Below are 18,300 nucleotides of genomic sequence, written 5' to 3' on the forward strand. Positions count from 1 at the left end.
CCTACTGTCTCCATCTTGCCCTACTGTCTCCATCTTGTCCTACTGTCCCCATCTTGCCCTACTGTCTCCATCTTGCCCTACTGTCTCCATCTTGTCCTACTGTCCCCATCTTGCCCTACTGTCTCCATCTTGCCCTACTGTCTCCATCTTGTCCTACTGTCCCCATCTTGTCCTACTGTCCCCATCTTGCCCTACTGTCCCCATCTTGCCCTACTGTCCCCATCTTGCCCTACTGTCTCCATCTTGCTCTACTGTCCCCATCTTGCTCTACTGTCCCCATCTTGCCCTACTGTCTCCATCTTGCCCTACTGTCTCCATCTTGTCCTACTGTCCCCATCTTGCCCTACTGTCTCCATCTTGCTCTACTGTCCCCATCTTGCCCTACTGTCTCCATCTTGCCCTACTGTCCCCATCTTGTCCTACTGTCTCCATCTTGCTCTACTGTCCCCATCTCGTCCTACTGTCTCCATCTCGCCCTACTGTCTCCATCTCGCCATACTGTCTCCATCTCGCCCTACTGTCTCTATCTTGCCCTACTGTCTCCATCTTACCATACTGTCCCCATCTTGCCCTACTGTCTCCATCTTGCCCTCCCTACTGTCTCCATCTTGTCCTACTGTCCCCATCTTGCCTTACTGTCTCCATCTTGCCCTACTGTCTCCATCTTGTCCTACTGTCCCCATCTTGCCCTACTGTCCCCATCTTGCCCTACTGTCTCCATCTTGCCCTACTGTCTCCATCTTGCCATACTGTCCCCATCTTGCCCTACTGCCCCCATCTTGCCCTACTGTCTCCATCTTGCCCTACTGTCCCCATATTGCCCCACACTTGCCCACTGTGAGTGTCTGAGTTTCACACACTAGGGCAATAAATGGAAAGTAGGGATTGGCCAGTGAATCTGCTTTGTATGTTGCAGGAACCAGGAGCATTTGACGCACCATGCCGCTTGGAACAGCTCCGCCCACGTAACAGAGGCAGCCCTTAATGTGAGCGCCCCCTGGATGCAGTTCCACCTGGAGATAAGCCGAGATGCTCTGTACCCTCGGGCCAGCAGGAATGTGGAGCAACTCATCGAATGGATGGGGAACATAAATATTATTAGAGCCGGTAAGTACGGAGTCACCCGTCCTGCTGGCAGCCTGGCATCCCGGGGGCCTGTAAGGGTCAAAACTGTTTGCCTGGTTTCCCATATAAGGAAATCCAGACAGGACTCTCCTGCCAAACGCAGATTGCCAGGCCCCACCCCCATCGTCATCAGACCCACCCAATGTCACTGTCCTGCCCCCCTGGTCTTTATTTTTCATTATTTGGTAATTTTTAGTTATTCAACTTTTTGTTCAGCAGCTCTGTAGTTTGGGGTATTGTGTAGCTGGGGCAGGAGTATTGTGTAGCTGGGGCGGGAGTATTGTGTACCGTATTGTGTAGCGGGGGCGGGAGTATTGCGTAGCGAGGGTGGGAGTATTATGTAGCGGTCTTTATTTTTCATTATTTGGTAATTTTTAGTTATTCAACTTTTTGTTCAGCAGCTCTGTAGTTTGGGGCATTGTGTAGCTGGGGCAGGAGTATTGTGTACCGTATTGTGTAGCGGGGGCGGGAGTATTGCGTAGCGAGGGTGGGAGTATTATGTAGCGGGGGCGGGAGTATTGCGTAGCGGGGGTGGGAGTATTATGTAGCGGGAGCATTGTGTAGAGGGGGCAGGAGTATTGTGTAACTGGGGCGGGAGTATTGTGTAGCGGGGGCGGGAGTATTGTGTAGCTGGGGCGGGAGTATTGTGTAGCGCGGGCAGGAGTATTGAGTAGCGGGGGTGGAAGTATTGCGTAGCGGGGGCGGGAGTATTGCGTAGCGCGGGCGGAAGTATTGAGTAGCGGGGGTGGAAGTATTGCGTAGCTGGGGCGGGAGTATTGTGTAGCTGGGGCGGGAGTATTGTGTAGCGGGGACGGGAGTATTGTGTAGCGGATGTGGGAGTATTGTGTAGCGGGGGTGGGAGTATTGCGTAGCGGGGGGCGGGAGTATTGTGTAGCTGGGGTGGGAGTATTGTGTAGCGGGGACGGGAGTATTGTGTAGCGGGGGGGAGTATTGTGTAGTTGGGGTGGGAGTATTGTGTAGCGGGGCGGGAGTATTGTGTAGCTGGGGCGGGAGTATTGTGTAGCGGGGGCGGGAGTATTGTGTAACTGGGGCGGGAGTATTGCGTAGCTAGGGTGGGAGTATTGTGTAACTGGGGTGGGAGTATTGTGCAGCGGGGGCGGGATTATTGTGTAGCGGGGGCGGGAGTATTGTGTAACTGGGGTGGGAGTATTGCGTAGCTAGGGTGGGAGTATTGTGTAACTGGGGTGGGAGTATTGTGTAGCGGGGACAGGAGTATTGTGTAGCTGGGGTGGGAGTATTGTGTAGCGGGGGCGGGAGTATTGTGTAACTGGGGTGGGAGTATTGCGTAGCAAGGGTGGGAGTATTGTGTAACTGGGGCAGGAGTATTGTGTAGCTGGGGTGGGAGTATTGTGTACCTGGGGCGGGAGTATTGTGTACCTGGGGCGGGAGTATTGTGTAGCGGGGGTGGGAGTATTGCGTAGCTAGGGTGGGAGTATTGTGTAACTGGGGCGGGAGTATTGTGTAACTGGGGTGGGAGTATTGCGTAACTAGGGTGGGAGTATTGTGTACCTGGGGCGGGAGTATTGTGTAGCAGGGGCGGGAGTATTGTGTAACTGGGGTGGGAGTATTGTGTAACTGGGGTGGGAGTATTGCATAACTGGGGCGGGAGTATTGTGTACCTGGGGCGGGAGTATTGTGCAGTAAAAGATGGGGGGCTACTGGGGGCATCTCAGGGGCACATATCCTAAGGCCTGTGCTGGGCTTGGGCTGGTACTGACCCACCAAACAACAGTGGGTGCTGGTTCTGTGCAGTCTCTCTCAGTGTATTCAGTTCTCTCCTTACTGGATCTGATACCAGTTCCTTATCTATTGGCAGATCTCCCATTTGATACAAAGAAACTAAACGAGGAATGTGACTGCGACCAAAGTAAGTGCCTTTGGGCCCCACATCGGACCTGGATGCGGTTCTGAGTCCCACAGCGCCTATGTACACAATTGCAATTCAGTTGTTTGGCCCTAGGGCCAAATGATCAAATTAGCTTCATGTCACCCTAGGTGGGCATATCAGGAGAAGATCTGCTCGTTTGGCAAATAAATAACGAAGACCAATGGAAAAGTTACTTACAATAAGTCATTCTATAACACACTAGAAGTTAGCTTAAAGGTGAACCGTCCCTTTACGTTATAGTATTATCCCCCTTGCCCGCTGTGCTTATACTCAGCCTGTGCGCCACACAACTCTGTCCCCCGTTCCCTGAGAGTCGCACTTACCCTAAGCTGTTAGAGTGTAACTGACTGCGCTTATGTTGCTGTTTGTAGTTGTGAAGCCAAGTGGAACCCACCTCAAACTGGTCGTACAGTTCCAAGACTTGGGGAGAGCCATGTTCAAGCCTATGAGGTACGTTGGGCCCGACAGCACCAAATGGATTTATATATAGGAGCAAAAGTGAAGTCAAGTGAAACACCAAACTGTTAAATATGGTACAACACACAGAATATCCTACTCTGTATATAATAATACAAGTATGGGACCTGTTATCCAGAATGCTTGGGATCTGGGGGTTTCCCAGATACGGGTTCTTTCCGTAATTTGGAACTTAAAGAGGACCTGTAACCCTAAGAAATAATTTGAAATTCTTTTCTCTTGTGTTTGGTAAGTAAAATAAACTTCACTTACACTATATATGTAATATAAATCTATTTTCCTTCAGTCCTGGAATTACACAATCACAGCAGGCGCCATTTTGTGGCAAGCTTTGTATCGTCCCCAAATCTTGTGTATGTGCCAGAATGGGGGGCCAGATGCCCAGGCCAAGCAATGGCTACACAGTTAGATGGTGAGGAGGGAGGGGGAAAGTGAGAGCTGAATTGAAAGTTAAAGTACTTGTCTGTCTGCGGGGCAGGCAATTTATGATTGACAGCTGGGATTTTTAAATGCCTTTATAGCAGGTTTGGATGTGTTAATATAGAAATTAATTTGGGTTTCTTATTTAATTTGAAAAGGACTTTTATTATACAGCTTTTTATGTCTGGGTGACAGGTCCACTTTAAGTGGACCAAATAATCATTTAAACCATTAAATAAACCCAATAGGGCTGTTCTGCCCCCAATAAGGGGTAATTATATCTTAGTTGGGATCAAGTACAGGTACTGTTTTATTATTACAGAGAAAAGGGAATCATTTAACCATTAAATAAACCCAATAGGGCTGTTCTGCCCCCAATAAGGGGTAATTATATCTTAGTTGGGATCAAGTACAGGTACTGTTTTATTATTACAGAGAAAAGGGAATCATTTAACCATTAAATAAACCCAATAGGGCTGTTCTGCCCCAATAAGGGGTAATTATATCTTAGTTGGGGCAGAACAGCCCTATTGGGTTTATTTAATGGTTAAATGATTCCCTTTTCTCTGTAATAATAAAACAGTACCTGTACTTGATCCCAACTAAGATATAATTACCCCTTATTGGGGCAGAACAGTCCTATTGGGTTAATTAAATGTTTAATTTTTTAGTAGACTTTAAGTATGGAGATCTGAATTATGGAAAGACCCCTTATCCGGAAAACCCCAGGTCCCGAGCATTCTGGATAACAGGTCCCATACCTGTACTCTAAGCCCCCCTCACATCTTATCTGCATCCTCTCTTAAGGCAAAGTCGAGACGAGGAAACCTCAGAAGATGTTTTTTATTTTGTGGATTTTCAGCGCCACAATGCGGAGATTGCAGCTTTCCATCTGGACAGGTGAGTCCTATAGGCTTGGGTTATGTGGCCTGCAGGTACTCGGGGTATGTCATCTGTTATAAGGGATAATGTACCCCCTACTGTAAATGATAAGGATATTAGCAGTCACTGAGGGGTTCTGTGCCCCCCATATAAAGGCACAAGGCTGCAGGCTGAGTTATACAGGGAACTCTGAGTATCACTCATGTATTATAAGGGATAATGTACCCCCTACTGTAAATGATAAGGATATTAGCAGTTACTGAGGGGTTCTGTGCCCCCCATATAAAGGCACAAGGCTGCAGGCTGAGTTATACAGGGAACTCTGAGTATCACTCATGTATTATAAGGGATAATGTACCCCCTACTGTAAATAATAAGGATATTAGCAGTCACTGAGGGGCTCTGTGCCCCCCATATAAAGGCACAAGGCTGCAGGCTGAGTTATACAATATAATTCTCTCACTAAACCATTCCTCCCTTCTGAAACATAGGATCCTGGATTTCCGGCGTGTTCCGCCAGTAGCCGGGCGACTTGTGAACATGACCAAAGAGCTTCTGGAAATGGCCTCAGATGAAAACCTGCAAGATGTATTCTTTTTGTCTCCAGGTACAGCGGGGCGCTGGGGCTTGCAGTTCTGTACATACTATATGATAAGGAGGTGCAATAGTGGCTGATACACAAATCTTCTCTCTGCTTGGAGAAGCCTGGTGATGAAATCATAACTTTGTCCTCATAGCTGTGACACTTAAAGGAACAGTAACACCATAAAAGTAGGGTTTCTGTAGCAAACACCCCAGCTGTACCGGTGCAGGAACGGCTGCCCCCGGGGCTACACAGCGGGGTATTTATATAAACTATAGTAGGGTTTCTGTAGCAAACACCCCAGCTGTACCAGTGCAGGAATGGCTGCCCCCGGGGCTACACAGCGGGGTATTTATATAAACTATAGTAGGGTTTCTGTAGCAAACACCCCAGCTGCACCAGTGCAGGAACGGCTGCCCCCGGGGCTACACAGCGGGGTATTTATATAAATTATAGTAGGGTTTCTGTAGCAAACACCCCAGCTGTACCAGTGCAGGAATGGCTGCCCCCGGGGCTACACAGCGGGGTATTTATATAAACTATAGTAGGGTTTCTGTAGCAAACACACCAGCTGTACCAGTGCAGGAATGGCTGCCCCCGGGGCTACACAGCGGGGTATTTATATAAACTATAGTAGGGTTTCTGTAGCAAACACCCCAGCTGTACCAGTGCAGGAATGGCTGCCCCCGGGGCTACACAGCGGGGTATTTATATAAACTATAGTAGGGTTTCTGTAGCAAACACCCCAGCTGTACCGGTGCAGGAATAGCTGCCCCCGGGGCTACACAGCGGGGTATTTATATAAACTATAGTAGGGTTTCTGTAGCAAACACCCCAGCTGTACCGGTGCAGGAATGGCTGCCCCCGGGGCTACACAGCGGGGTATTTATATAAACTATAGTAGGGTTTCTGTAGCAAACACCCCAGCTGCACCAGTGCAGGAACGGCTGCCCCCGGGGCTACACAGCGGGGTATTTATATAAACTATAGTAGGGTTTCTGTAGCAAACACCCCAGCTGTACCAGTGCAGGAACGGCTGCCCCCGGGGCTACACAGCGGGGTATTTATATAAACTATAGTAGGGTTTCTGTAGCAAACACCCCAGCTGTACCGGTGCAGGAATGGCTGCCCCCGGGGCTACACAGCGGGGTATTTATATAAACTATAGTAGGGTTTCTGTAGCAAACACCCCAGCTGTACCAGTGCAGGAACGGCTGCCCCCGGGGCTACACAGCGGGGTATTTATATAAACTATAGTAGGGTTTCTGTAGCAAACACCCCAGCTGTACCGGTGCAGGAATGGCTGCCCCCGGGGCTACACAGCGGGGTATTTATATAAACTATAGTAGGGTTTCTGTAGCAAACACCCCAGCTGTACCGGTGCAGGAATAGCTGCCCCCGGGGCTACACAGCGGGGTATTTATATAAACTATAGTAGGGTTTCTGTAGCAAACACCCCAGCTGTACCGGTGCAGGAATGGCTGCCCCCGGGGCTACACAGCGGGGTATTTATATAAACTATAGTAGGGTTTCTGTAGCAAACACCCCAGCTGCACCAGTGCAGGAACGGCTGCCCCCGGGGCTACACAGCGGGGTATTTATATAAATTATAGTAGGGTTTCTGTAGCAAACACCCCAGCTGTACCAGTGCAGGAATGGCTGCCCCCGGGGCTACACAGCGGGGTATTTATATAAACTATAGTAGGGTTTCTGTAGCAAACACACCAGCTGTACCAGTGCAGGAATGGCTGCCCCCGGGGCTACACAGCGGGGTATTTATATAAACTATAGTAGGGTTTCTGTAGCAAACACCCCAGCTGTACCAGTGCAGGAATGGCTGCCCCCGGGGCTACACAGCGGGGTATTTATATAAACTATAGTAGGGTTTCTGTAGCAAACACCCCAGCTGTACCGGTGCAGGAACGGCTGCCCCCGGGGCTACACAGCGGGGTATTTATATAAACTATAGTAGGGTTTCTGTAGCAAACACCCCAGCTGTACCGGTGCAGGAACGGCTGCCCCCGGGGCTACACAGCAGGGTATTTATATAAACTATAGTAGGGTTTCTGTAGCAAACACCCCAGCTGTACCGGTGCAGGAATGGCTGCCCCCGGGGCTACACAGCGGGGGTATTTATATAAACTATAGTAGGGTTTCTGTAGCAAACACCCCAGCTGTACCGGTGCAGGAATGGCTGCCCCCGGGGCTACACAGCGGGGTATTTATATAAACTATAGTAGGGTTTCTGTAGCAAACACCCCAGCTGTACCAGTGCAGGAATGGCTGCCCCCCGGGGCTACACAGCGGGGTATTTATATAAACTATAGTAGGGTTTCTGTAGCAAACACCCCAGCTGTACCAGTGCAGGAATGGCTGCCCCCCGGGGCTACACAGCGGGGTATTTATATAAACTATAGTAGGGTTTCTGTAGCAAACACCCCAGCTGTACCAGTGCAGGAATGGCTGCCCCCGGGGCTACACAGCGGGGTATTTATATAAACTATAGTAGGGTTTCTGTAGCAAACACCCCAGCTGTACCAGTGCAGGAATGGCTGCCCCCCGGGGCTACACAGCGGGGTATTTATATAAACTATAGTAGGGTTTCTGTAGCAAACACCCCAGCTGTACCAGTGCAGGAACGGCTGCCCCGGGACTACACAGCGGGGTATTTATATAAACTATAGTAGGGTTTCTGTAGCAAACACCCCAGCTGTACCGGTGCAGGAATGGCTGCCCCCGGGGCTACACAGCGGGGTATTTATATAAACTATAGTAGGGTTTCTGTAGCAAACACCCCAGCTGTACCGGTGCAGGAACGGCTGCCCCCGGGGCTACACAGCGGGGTATTTATATAAACTATAGTAGGGTTTCTGTAGCAAACACCCCAGCTGTACCGGTGCAGGAACGGCTGCCCCCGGGGCTACACAGCGGGGTATTTATATAAACTATAGTAGGGTTTCTGTAGCAAACACCCCAGCTGTACCGGTGCAGGAACGGCTGCCCCCGGGGCTACACAGCGGGGTATTTATATAAACTATAGTAGGGTTTCTGTAGCAAACACCCCAGCTGTACCAGTGCAGGAATGGCTGCCCCCCGGGGCTACACAGCGGGGTATTTATATAAACTATAGTAGGGTTTCTGTAGCAAACACCCCAGCTGTACCAGTGCAGGAACGGCTGCCCCGGGACTACACAGCGGGGTATTTATATAAACTATAGTAGGGTTTCTGTAGCAAACACCCCAGCTGTACCAGTGCAGGAATGGCTGCCCCGGGGCTACACAGCGGGGTATTTATATAAACTATAGTAGGGTTTCTGTAGCAAACACCCCAGCTGTACCGGTGCAGGAATGGCTGCCCCCGGGGCTACACAGCGGGGTATTTATATAAACTATAGTAGGGTTTCTGTAGCAAACACCCCAGCTGTACCGGTGCAGGAACGGCTGCCCCCGGGGCTACACAGTGGGGTATTTATATAAACTATAGTAGGGTTTCTGTAGCAAACACCCCAGCTGTACCAGTGCAGGAATGGCTGCCCCCGGGGCTACACAGTGGGGTATTTATATAAACTATAGTAGGGTTTCTGTAGCAAACACCCCAGCTGTACCAGTGCAGGAATGGCTGCCCCCGGGGCTACACAGCGGGGTATTTATATAAACTATAGTAGGGTTTCTGTAGCAAACACCCCACAAAATTCGATTTTTACGAAAATAACTCCCATAATTCGTGATTTAATAATTTTTACTTTTTTGTCAAAAGAAAATTTTGTAGGTTTGATCTGTTGAGTACCATTGAGCCCTATGGAGGTATATAAAATGGTAGAGGAATAGAATAGTGACTGCCTGTCTTTGACACATTTTCAAGAAGTTAATCACATCATTCCTGTTTCACCTAGTTTCAATGGGAAGTTAATCACCTAATTGTTTTTATTCACCTAGTTTCAAGGGGAAGTTAATCCTATCATTGTTTTTTTATTTCACCCAGTTTCAAGTGAAACTAAAACACATTATTGTTTTCCAAGAATGAGCGCCAAGGCTCCTCAAATGGCTGCCGGAGTAATTCCTGTTTGGGAAAAATAAAGAGGATTTGTGGAAACGAATGTCTGTTTAAACTTGAATCTGTCAAGTTTTAACGATACTTTAGGCTCGAAAAATTCAGGATTTAATTTAAACTTGAAATTTTTGCACAAAAGATTCAAGCATTATCGTGACATTTTAGAAATACGACATTGATCAAGTTTATGGGGATTTATACCATGTTGAGTTTATACGACTTTCAAGGCCAGAAAAAAATGAATATTAGTAAATCAGCCCCTAAATGTTAATGAGGCACATCTAAATCCGCCCTTGCACAGGCACTAACACCCCGAACAATGCATTTCTGTTCGACGTACAGCCCCGCCTGTCCTCTAATCCCCTATTCCTGCATTAACCTGCCTGTAAATGTCACCTGCCTCCCCTTTACATTTAACCCTACTGCTGCCAGCGCGGCAGTCTGAACGCTGTCGAAGCCCAAGGGGTTAACATCAGCTTTTTACTCTAGACACTTAGATTTTGTGCTGGTGTCTGCCATGCAATTTAGTGCCGAAGCCTGCCAGCGCCGCGTGCAAGCACAATCAATTCAGCCTGAGAATAAGCCCAGTTTGAGCTGCTAAGTCCTTTGTGTTACAGATATTTGCTCATGTCAAACGGCAGCCTGATGTGAATGGGGAACAGTTGTCACTTGGGAGAATAGAACTCTCTCTCTCTCTCTATACAACCCCCGGGCCCAGAAGATTACAAAGAAAGTAAATATTTCCAATTACTATGCAATAATCCCTTTCTTGTGTCTCCCCACAGCAAACAACGTGTGTTTATTTGCCCGGTGCCCATATACCTGTAAGACGGAATACGCCGTGTGCGGCAACCCCCACATGCTAGAGGGCTCGCTCTCGGCCTTCCTGCCCTCACATTCTCAAGCATTCCGCTATTCTGTCCAGAACCCCTGGAAAAGATCTTACACCTTCACCGGGAAGGAAGAGTAAGTTACACACACTTTTGTACTGATTAGATAGTTCCAAGGAAGGGTCGGATGCCTTTTTACCAAGAAAGCACAATACTGATCAACGGACTGATCCAACTGCTGTTTTGCAGTCAGTACAACATATTAAATGCATAGACAGTCACTATTTATTGGGCTGGTAGGGGGTCTGTTAGGGCCTCTGGGTACTGGGAATGCCAGGGTCTATTCTGGGCCTGTTGAGAAATTACACTGGATCTGTATATATGAGTGGGATTGGGATCTTAGGGGATATAAGTATATTATGTGAAGGAGAACTGACTGGGAAGCGCACTGAACATTCCTTCTCTGTATATTTGTATTTATACATATGGGTAGGGGGTGCCATAGTGTTTCCCTTAGACAGTACAGTATGGGGTACAGCTTATTGTGTGCCCAGAACATTCCTTCTCTGTATATTTGTATTTATACATATGGGTAGGGGGTGCCATAGTGTTTCCCTTAGACAGTACAGTATGGGGGTACAGCTTATTGTGTGCCCAGAACATTCCTTCTCTGTATATTTGTATTTATACATATGGGTAGGGGGTGCCATAGTGTTTCCCTTAGACAGTACAGTATGGGGGTACAGCTTATTGTGTGCCCAGAACATTCCCTCTCTGTATATTTGTTTTTATACATATGGGTAGGAGGTGCCATAGTGTTTCCCTTAGACAGTACAGTATGGGGGTAAAGCTTATTGTGTGCCCAGAACATTCCTTCTCTGTGAATTCTTATACAGCTGGCTCTACTGTTTAGCAATGTGCAGTGACAGGAACATGGGCTGACTAAGCTGTTGTTTTCCTCAAAGCCAGAAAAAAATATCTACATTCCAAAAGGATTTACTGCAAACATCTGGATAGCAACACACAGAACCCAGGGGAGAATAAATCACAAAGCAATGTGTCAGACCCACAGAGAAAACAGTTTCACAATCTCTGATCTAAACGGGTTCTGAAGAATCTTAATAAAATAACCTTATTTTACCAACAGCAAATTAAATTCTCATTGTTAGATACTAACCCATAAACATGCCACTGCCATTAGTACAGTTTGGGCCTAGGGGGGACTGACCCATAAACACGTCACTGCCATTAGTACAGTTTGGGCCTAGGGGGGACTGACCCATAAACACGTCACTGCCATTAGTACAGTTTGGGCCTAGGGGGGACTGACCCATAAACACGTCACTGCCATTAGTACAGTTTGGGCCTAGGGGGGACCGACCCATAAACACGTCACTGCCATTAGTACAGTTTGGGCCTAGGGGGGACCGACCCATAAACACGTCACTGCCATTAGTACAGTTTGGGCCTAGGGGGGACCGACCCATAAACACGTCACTGCCATTAGTACAGTTTGGGCCTAGGGGGGACTGACCCATAAACACGTTGGTGCCATTAGTACAGTTTGGGCCTAGGGGGGACTGACCCATAAACACGTCACTGCCATTAGTACAGTTTGGGCCTAGGGGGGACTGACCCATAAACACGTCGGTGCCATTAGTACAGTTTGGGCCTAGGGGGGACCGACCCATAAACACGTCGGTGCCATTAGTACAGTTTGGGCCTAGGGGGGACCGACCCATAAACACGTCGGTGCCATTAGTACAGTTTGGGCCTAGGGGGGACTGACCCATAAACACGTCGGTGCCATTAGTACAGTTTGGGCCTAGGGGGGACTGACCCATAAACACGTCGGTGCCATTAGTACAGTTTGGGCCTAGGGGGGACTGACCCATAAACACGTCGGTGCCATTAGTACAGTTTGGGCCTAGGGGGGACTGACCCATAAACACGTCGGTGCCATTAGTACAGTTTGGGCCTAGGGGGGACTGACCCATAAACACGTCACTGCCATTAGTACAGTTTGGGCCTAGGGGGGACTGACCCATAAACACGTTGGTGCCATTAGTACAGTTTGGGCCTAGGGGGGACTGACCCATAAACACGTCGGTGCCATTAGTACAGTTTGGGCCTAGGGGGGACTGACCCATAAACACGTCGGTGCCATTAGTACAGTTTGGGCCTAGGGGGGACTGACCCATAAACACGTCGGTGCCATTAGTACAGTTTGGGCCTAGGGGGGACTGACCCATAAACACGTCGGTGCCATTAGTACAGTTTGGGCCTAGGGGGACCGACCCATAAACACATCACTGCCATTAGTACAGTTTGGGCCTAGGGGGGACTGACCCATAAACACGTCGGTGCCATTAGTACAGTTTGGGCCTAGGGGGGACCGACCCATAAACACGTCACTGCCATTAGTACAGTTTGGGCCTAGGGGGGACCGACCCATAAACACGTCGGTGCCATTAGTACAGTTTGGGCCTAGGGGGGACCGACCCATAAACACATCACTGCCATTAGTACAGTTTGGGCCTAGGGGGGACCGACCCATAAACACGTCGGTGCCATTAGTACAGTTTGGGCCTAGGGGGGACTGACCCATAAACACGTCGGTGCCATTAGTACAGTTTGGGCCTAGGGGGGACTGACCCATAAACACGTCGGTGCCATTAGTACAGTTTGGGCCTAGGGGGGACTGACCCATAAACACGTTGGTGCCATTAGTACAGTTTGGGCCTAGGGGGGACCGACCCATAAACACATCACTGCCATTAGTACAGTTTGGGCCTAGGGGGGACTGACCCATAAACACGTCGGTGCCATTAGTACAGTTTGGGCCTAGGGGGGACTGACCCATAAACACGTCACTGCCATTAGTACAGTTTGGGCCTAGGGGGGACTGACCCATAAACACGTCACTGCCATTAGTACAGTTTGGGCCTAGGGGGGACTGACCCATAAACACGTTGGTGCCATTAGTACAGTTTGGGCCTAGGGGGGACTGACCCATAAACACGTCACTGCCATTAGTACAGTTTGGGCCTAGGGGGGACTGACCCATAAACACGTCGGTGCCATTAGTACAGTTTGGGCCTAGGGGGGACCGACCCATAAACACGTCGGTGCCATTAGTACAGTTTGGGCCTAGGGGGGACCGACCCATAAACACGTCGGTGCCATTAGTACAGTTTGGGCCTAGGGGGGACCGACCCATAAACACGTCGGTGCCATTAGTACAGTTTGGGCCTAGGGGGGACTGACCCATAAACACGTCGGTGCCATTAGTACAGTTTGGGCCTAGGGGGGACTGACCCATAAACACGTCGGTGCCATTAGTACAGTTTGGGCCTAGGGGGGACTGACCCATAAACACGTCGGTGCCATTAGTACAGTTTGGGCCTAGGGGGGACTGACCCATAAACACGTCACTGCCATTAGTACAGTTTGGGCCTAGGGGGGACTGACCCATAAACACGTTGGTGCCATTAGTACAGTTTGGGCCTAGGGGGGACTGACCCATAAACACGTCGGTGCCATTAGTACAGTTTGGGCCTAGGGGGGACTGACCCATAAACACGTCGGTGCCATTAGTACAGTTTGGGCCTAGGGGGGACTGACCCATAAACACGTCGGTGCCATTAGTACAGTTTGGGCCTAGGGGGGACTGACCCATAAACACGTCGGTGCCATTAGTACAGTTTGGGCCTAGGGGGGACCGACCCATAAACACATCACTGCCATTAGTACAGTTTGGGCCTAGGGGGGACTGACCCATAAACACGTCGGTGCCATTAGTACAGTTTGGGCCTAGGGGGGACCGACCCATAAACACGTCACTGCCATTAGTACAGTTTGGGCCTAGGGGGGACCGACCCATAAACACGTCGGTGCCATTAGTACAGTTTGGGCCTAGGGGGGACCGACCCATAAACACATCACTGCCATTAGTACAGTTTGGGCCTAGGGGGGACCGACCCATAAACACGTCGGTGCCATTAGTACAGTTTGGGCCTAGGGGGGACTGACCCATAAACACGTCGGTGCCATTAGTACAGTTTGGGCCTAGGGGGGACTGACCCATAAACACGTCGGTGCCATTAGTACAGTTTGGGCCTAGGGGGGACTGACCCATAAACACGTTGGTGCCATTAGTACAGTTTGGGCCTAGGGGGGACCGACCCATAAACACATCACTGCCATTAGTACAGTTTGGGCCTAGGGGGGACTGACCCATAAACACGTCGGTGCCATTAGTACAGTTTGGGCCTAGGGGGGACTGACCCATAAACACGTCGGTGCCATTAGTACAGTTTGGGCCTAGGGGGGACTGACCCATAAACACGTCGGTGCCATTAGTACAGTTTGGGCCTAGGGGGGACTGACCCATAAACACGTTGGTGCCATTAGTACAGTTTGGGCCTAGGGGGGACTGACCCATAAACACGTTGGTGCCATTAGTACAGTTTGGGCCTAGGGGGGACTGACCCATAAACACGTCGGTGCCATTAGTACAGTTTGGGCCTAGGGGGGACTGACCCATAAACACGTCGGTGCCATTAGTACAGTTTGGGCCTAGGGGGGACTGACCCATAAACACGTCGGTGCCATTAGTACAGTTTGGGCCTAGGGGGGACCGACCCATAAACACGTCGGTGCCATTAGTACAGTTTGGGCCTAGGGGGGACCGACCCATAAACACGTCGGTGCCATTAGTACAGTTTGGGCCTAGGGGGGACAGACCCATAAACACCTCACTGCCATTAGTACAGTTTGGGCCTAGGGGGGACAGACCCATAAACACGTCACTGCCATTAGTACAGTTTGGGCCTAGGGGGGACTGACCCATAAACACGTCACTGCCATTAGTACAGTTTGGGCCTAGGGGGGACTGACCCATAAACACGTCACTGCCATTAGTACAGTTTGGGCCTAGGGGGGACAGACCCATAAACACGTCACTGCCATTAGTACAGTTTGGGCCTAGGGGGGACCGACCCATAAACACGTCGGTGCCATTAGTACAGTTTGGGCCTAGGGGGGACCGACCCATAAACACGTCGGTGCCATTAGTACAGTTTGGGCCTAGGGGGGACTGACCCATAAACACGTCGGTGCCATTAGTACAGTTTGGGCCTAGGGGGGACTGACCCATAAACACGTCGGTGCCATTAGTACAGTTTGGGCCTAGGGGGGACTGACCCATAAACACGTCGGTGCCATTAGTACAGTTTGGGCCTAGGGGGGACTGACCCATAAACACGTCGGTGCCATTAGTACAGTTTGGGCCTAGGGGGGACCGACCCATAAACACGTCACTGCCATTAGTACAGTTTGGGCCTAGGGGGGACCGACCCATAAACACCACTGCCATTTGGGTCTATGGGTACTGACTCTCCTTTCTGTGTAACAGCTGGGAAGTGAATCCGTCCTACTGTGATCAGGTGAAGCAGACTGAGCCTTACACCAATAGGAAGAGGCTACTGAACATGATGGATCTGGCTATATTTGACTTCCTTATAGGTAAGCAGTTTGTATCATTACTATCCCTATTAGCTGTAATAGGAGATGTAATATAGTAAAAAACAAACATACAAACAAGCAGTTGCCTAAAGTGTCTCCTTATTTGTCCAATTGCGGCCACCGTAGGAAACATGGATCGGCACCATTATGACGTATTCAGCAAATTCGGAGATGACGGATTTATGCTCCACATGGACAACGCCAGAGGGTAATGTGATTGGAACCCACAGCCCCGTATAACCCCACCTACTGGTTCCGCAGCCCAAAACCTGCTTCTGATTAGGTTCCGTGGTTACACTTTATAGTTCAGTAAAAAGAAAAATGAGTTAGGGCTATTTTAGGATTGGGCCAGCTCTGCCCGTGTCGCTGTGCATTGTGGGAAATGGATGCAGACTGGTGCAGCACAGCTCTGAATTAGATTTCCTGTTGGCAGCAGACAGAAATGTCACTGAATGGAAAAAGCAGAGATTTAGGAAATGTGAGAGAGAAATGACTGAAAAAATAACAATGTTTACAATTTGTGTCTGTTTGCGCCGTAGGTTCGGACGCCATTCGCTCGATGAAATAACGATCTTGGCCCCTGTTTACCAGTGCTGCTTGTAAGTGGCCCTATTCATATTTGGCTTATTTTAGAATAAGATCTGGGTAGAAAGAGTAGTGGATGCATGGAAAAGCTACCCAATTAAGTGCTCCACCATCTATCCCCATAAGCCCTTCATTCCAACCTGTAAGCCTCCAAATGCCTGCCCAACCCTAACTCCCCCAGTACCACTAAGCACTCTGTAAAGCCTTAATTGTCCCTGCCTTTCCCTTTAATTCATCTTCCTTATGTAGTTACAGGACAGGTTTGACTACAGCAAAGTGACCAATCACATGCTGGCTGTCAATGGGCCAGTAAATACTAACAGCTGATTGGTCTCTGTGCGTGAGGCAGACTTACCCTTTATTCCCACATAACCCCTAGAGTAGGGATAAGTTTGGGAGGGTAGCACTTACTAGAATCTCCTGCTTTTGCCCCAGGGTAAAGGAAGACACGTGGTTACGGCTGAGACTGCTCTCCAGGCCGGAGTACAGGCTGAGTGATGTAATGAGGGAGTCTCTGAGCCGAGACCTACTAGAGACCGTCCTAACGGAACCGCACTTGTTGGCTCTGGACAGGAGGCTGCAGAAAGTGCTGCAAGTGGTGGAGGAGTGTGTGCAAAAGCACGGAGAGGGGTCGGTGATAATGAAAGAGGGGGGGCAGCAGGCAGCAGCCACAGGTGCCCAGCAGAGGGCAGTATAGAGCCAGAGATGGCTGTGTGTCTATAGACTCTACCAGCAGCCGCCGGGCCTCGTGCCCCGGTACTTATGTCCTTCTTCATTTTGGAAAGTGCAAACCGTCTGGGAAAGGGATCTCCGGCTGTGCCGGCTCATTGCTCCATGTAGGCACCGCCGGGCCAGACACGCACTGGAGCCATTTACCCTCAGTAGCAACTGGGGCACGGACTTGAATATTAAAATCTTTTCCCCAAAACTTGGTGTTTGTTCTCATTATCAAGGCGATGGGAGCAGAAAACTCTCTTATGCTGATGGTAAACAAACAAAAAGATACCCTTTCCTCTCCCAAATCTGAATCATTCCAACCATTCTCTGTAGGAAATCCCATAACCTAACTGCCCTTACAGTAAAGAGCCCCTTCCTATGCTGATGGCGAGATCCCCTTTCCTCCCCACCCCCAATGAATCACTCATTCCCCCTCTCTTGGTAGGGAATCCCATAACCTGACTGCCCTTACAGTAAAGAGCCCCTTCCTATGCTGATGGCGAGATCCCCTTTCCTCCCCACCCCCAATGAATCACTCATTCCCCCTCTCTTGGTAGGGAATCCCATAACCTGACTGCCCTTACAGTAAAGAGCCCCTTCCTATGCTGATGGCGAGATCCCCTTTCCTCCCCACCCCCAATGAATCACTCATTCCCCCTCTCTTGGTAGGGAATCCCATAACCTGACTGCCCTTACAGTAAGGAACCCCTTCCTATGCTGATGGTGAGATCCCCTTTCCTCCCCACCCCCAATGACTCACTCATTCCCCCTCTCTTGGTAGGGAATCCCATAACCTGACTGCCCTTACAGTAAGGAACCCCTTCCTATGCTGATGGTGAGATCCCCTTTCCTCCCCACCCCCAATGACTCACTCATTCCCCCTCTCTTGGTAGGGAATCCCATAACCTAACTGCCCTTACAGTAAAGAGCCCCTTCCTATGCTGATGGTGAGATCCCCTTTCCCCCCACCCCCAATGACTCACTCATTCCCCCTCTCTTGGTAGGGAATCCCATAACCTAACTGCCCTTACAGTAAAGAGCCCCTTCCTATGCTGATGGTGAGATCCCCTTTCCCCCCCACCCCCAATGACACACTCATTCCCCCTCTCTTGGTAGGGAATCCCATAACCTGACTGCCCTTACAGTAAGGAACCCCTTCCTATGCTGATGGTGAGATCCCCTTTCCCCCCCCACC

The 18,300-nt window shown here is 49.8% G+C and overlaps 1 protein-coding gene across 1 annotated transcript; it reads left to right on the forward strand.

Moving 5' to 3' along the window:
• Nucleotides 1–899: 899 nt before the first annotated feature.
• fam20a.2 (family with sequence similarity 20 member A gene 2) lies at nt 900–17,325 on the forward strand (the record flags this gene model as incomplete). The annotated part of the gene is made up of 10 exons (XM_031894364.1): nt 900–1,107; nt 2,963–3,013; nt 3,406–3,484; nt 4,739–4,831; nt 5,305–5,420; nt 10,233–10,413; nt 15,694–15,803; nt 15,930–16,011; nt 16,343–16,402; nt 16,824–17,325. Coding segments are annotated over 10 exons (1,242 nt in total), but the record flags the coding sequence as incomplete, so codon positions are not given.
• Nucleotides 17,326–18,300: the final 975 nt, after the last annotated feature.

Source organism: Xenopus tropicalis, chromosome 10 (genome assembly GCF_000004195.4).
Source record: "Xenopus tropicalis strain Nigerian chromosome 10, UCB_Xtro_10.0, whole genome shotgun sequence".
Lineage (NCBI taxonomy): Eukaryota > Metazoa > Chordata > Amphibia > Anura > Pipidae > Xenopus > Xenopus tropicalis.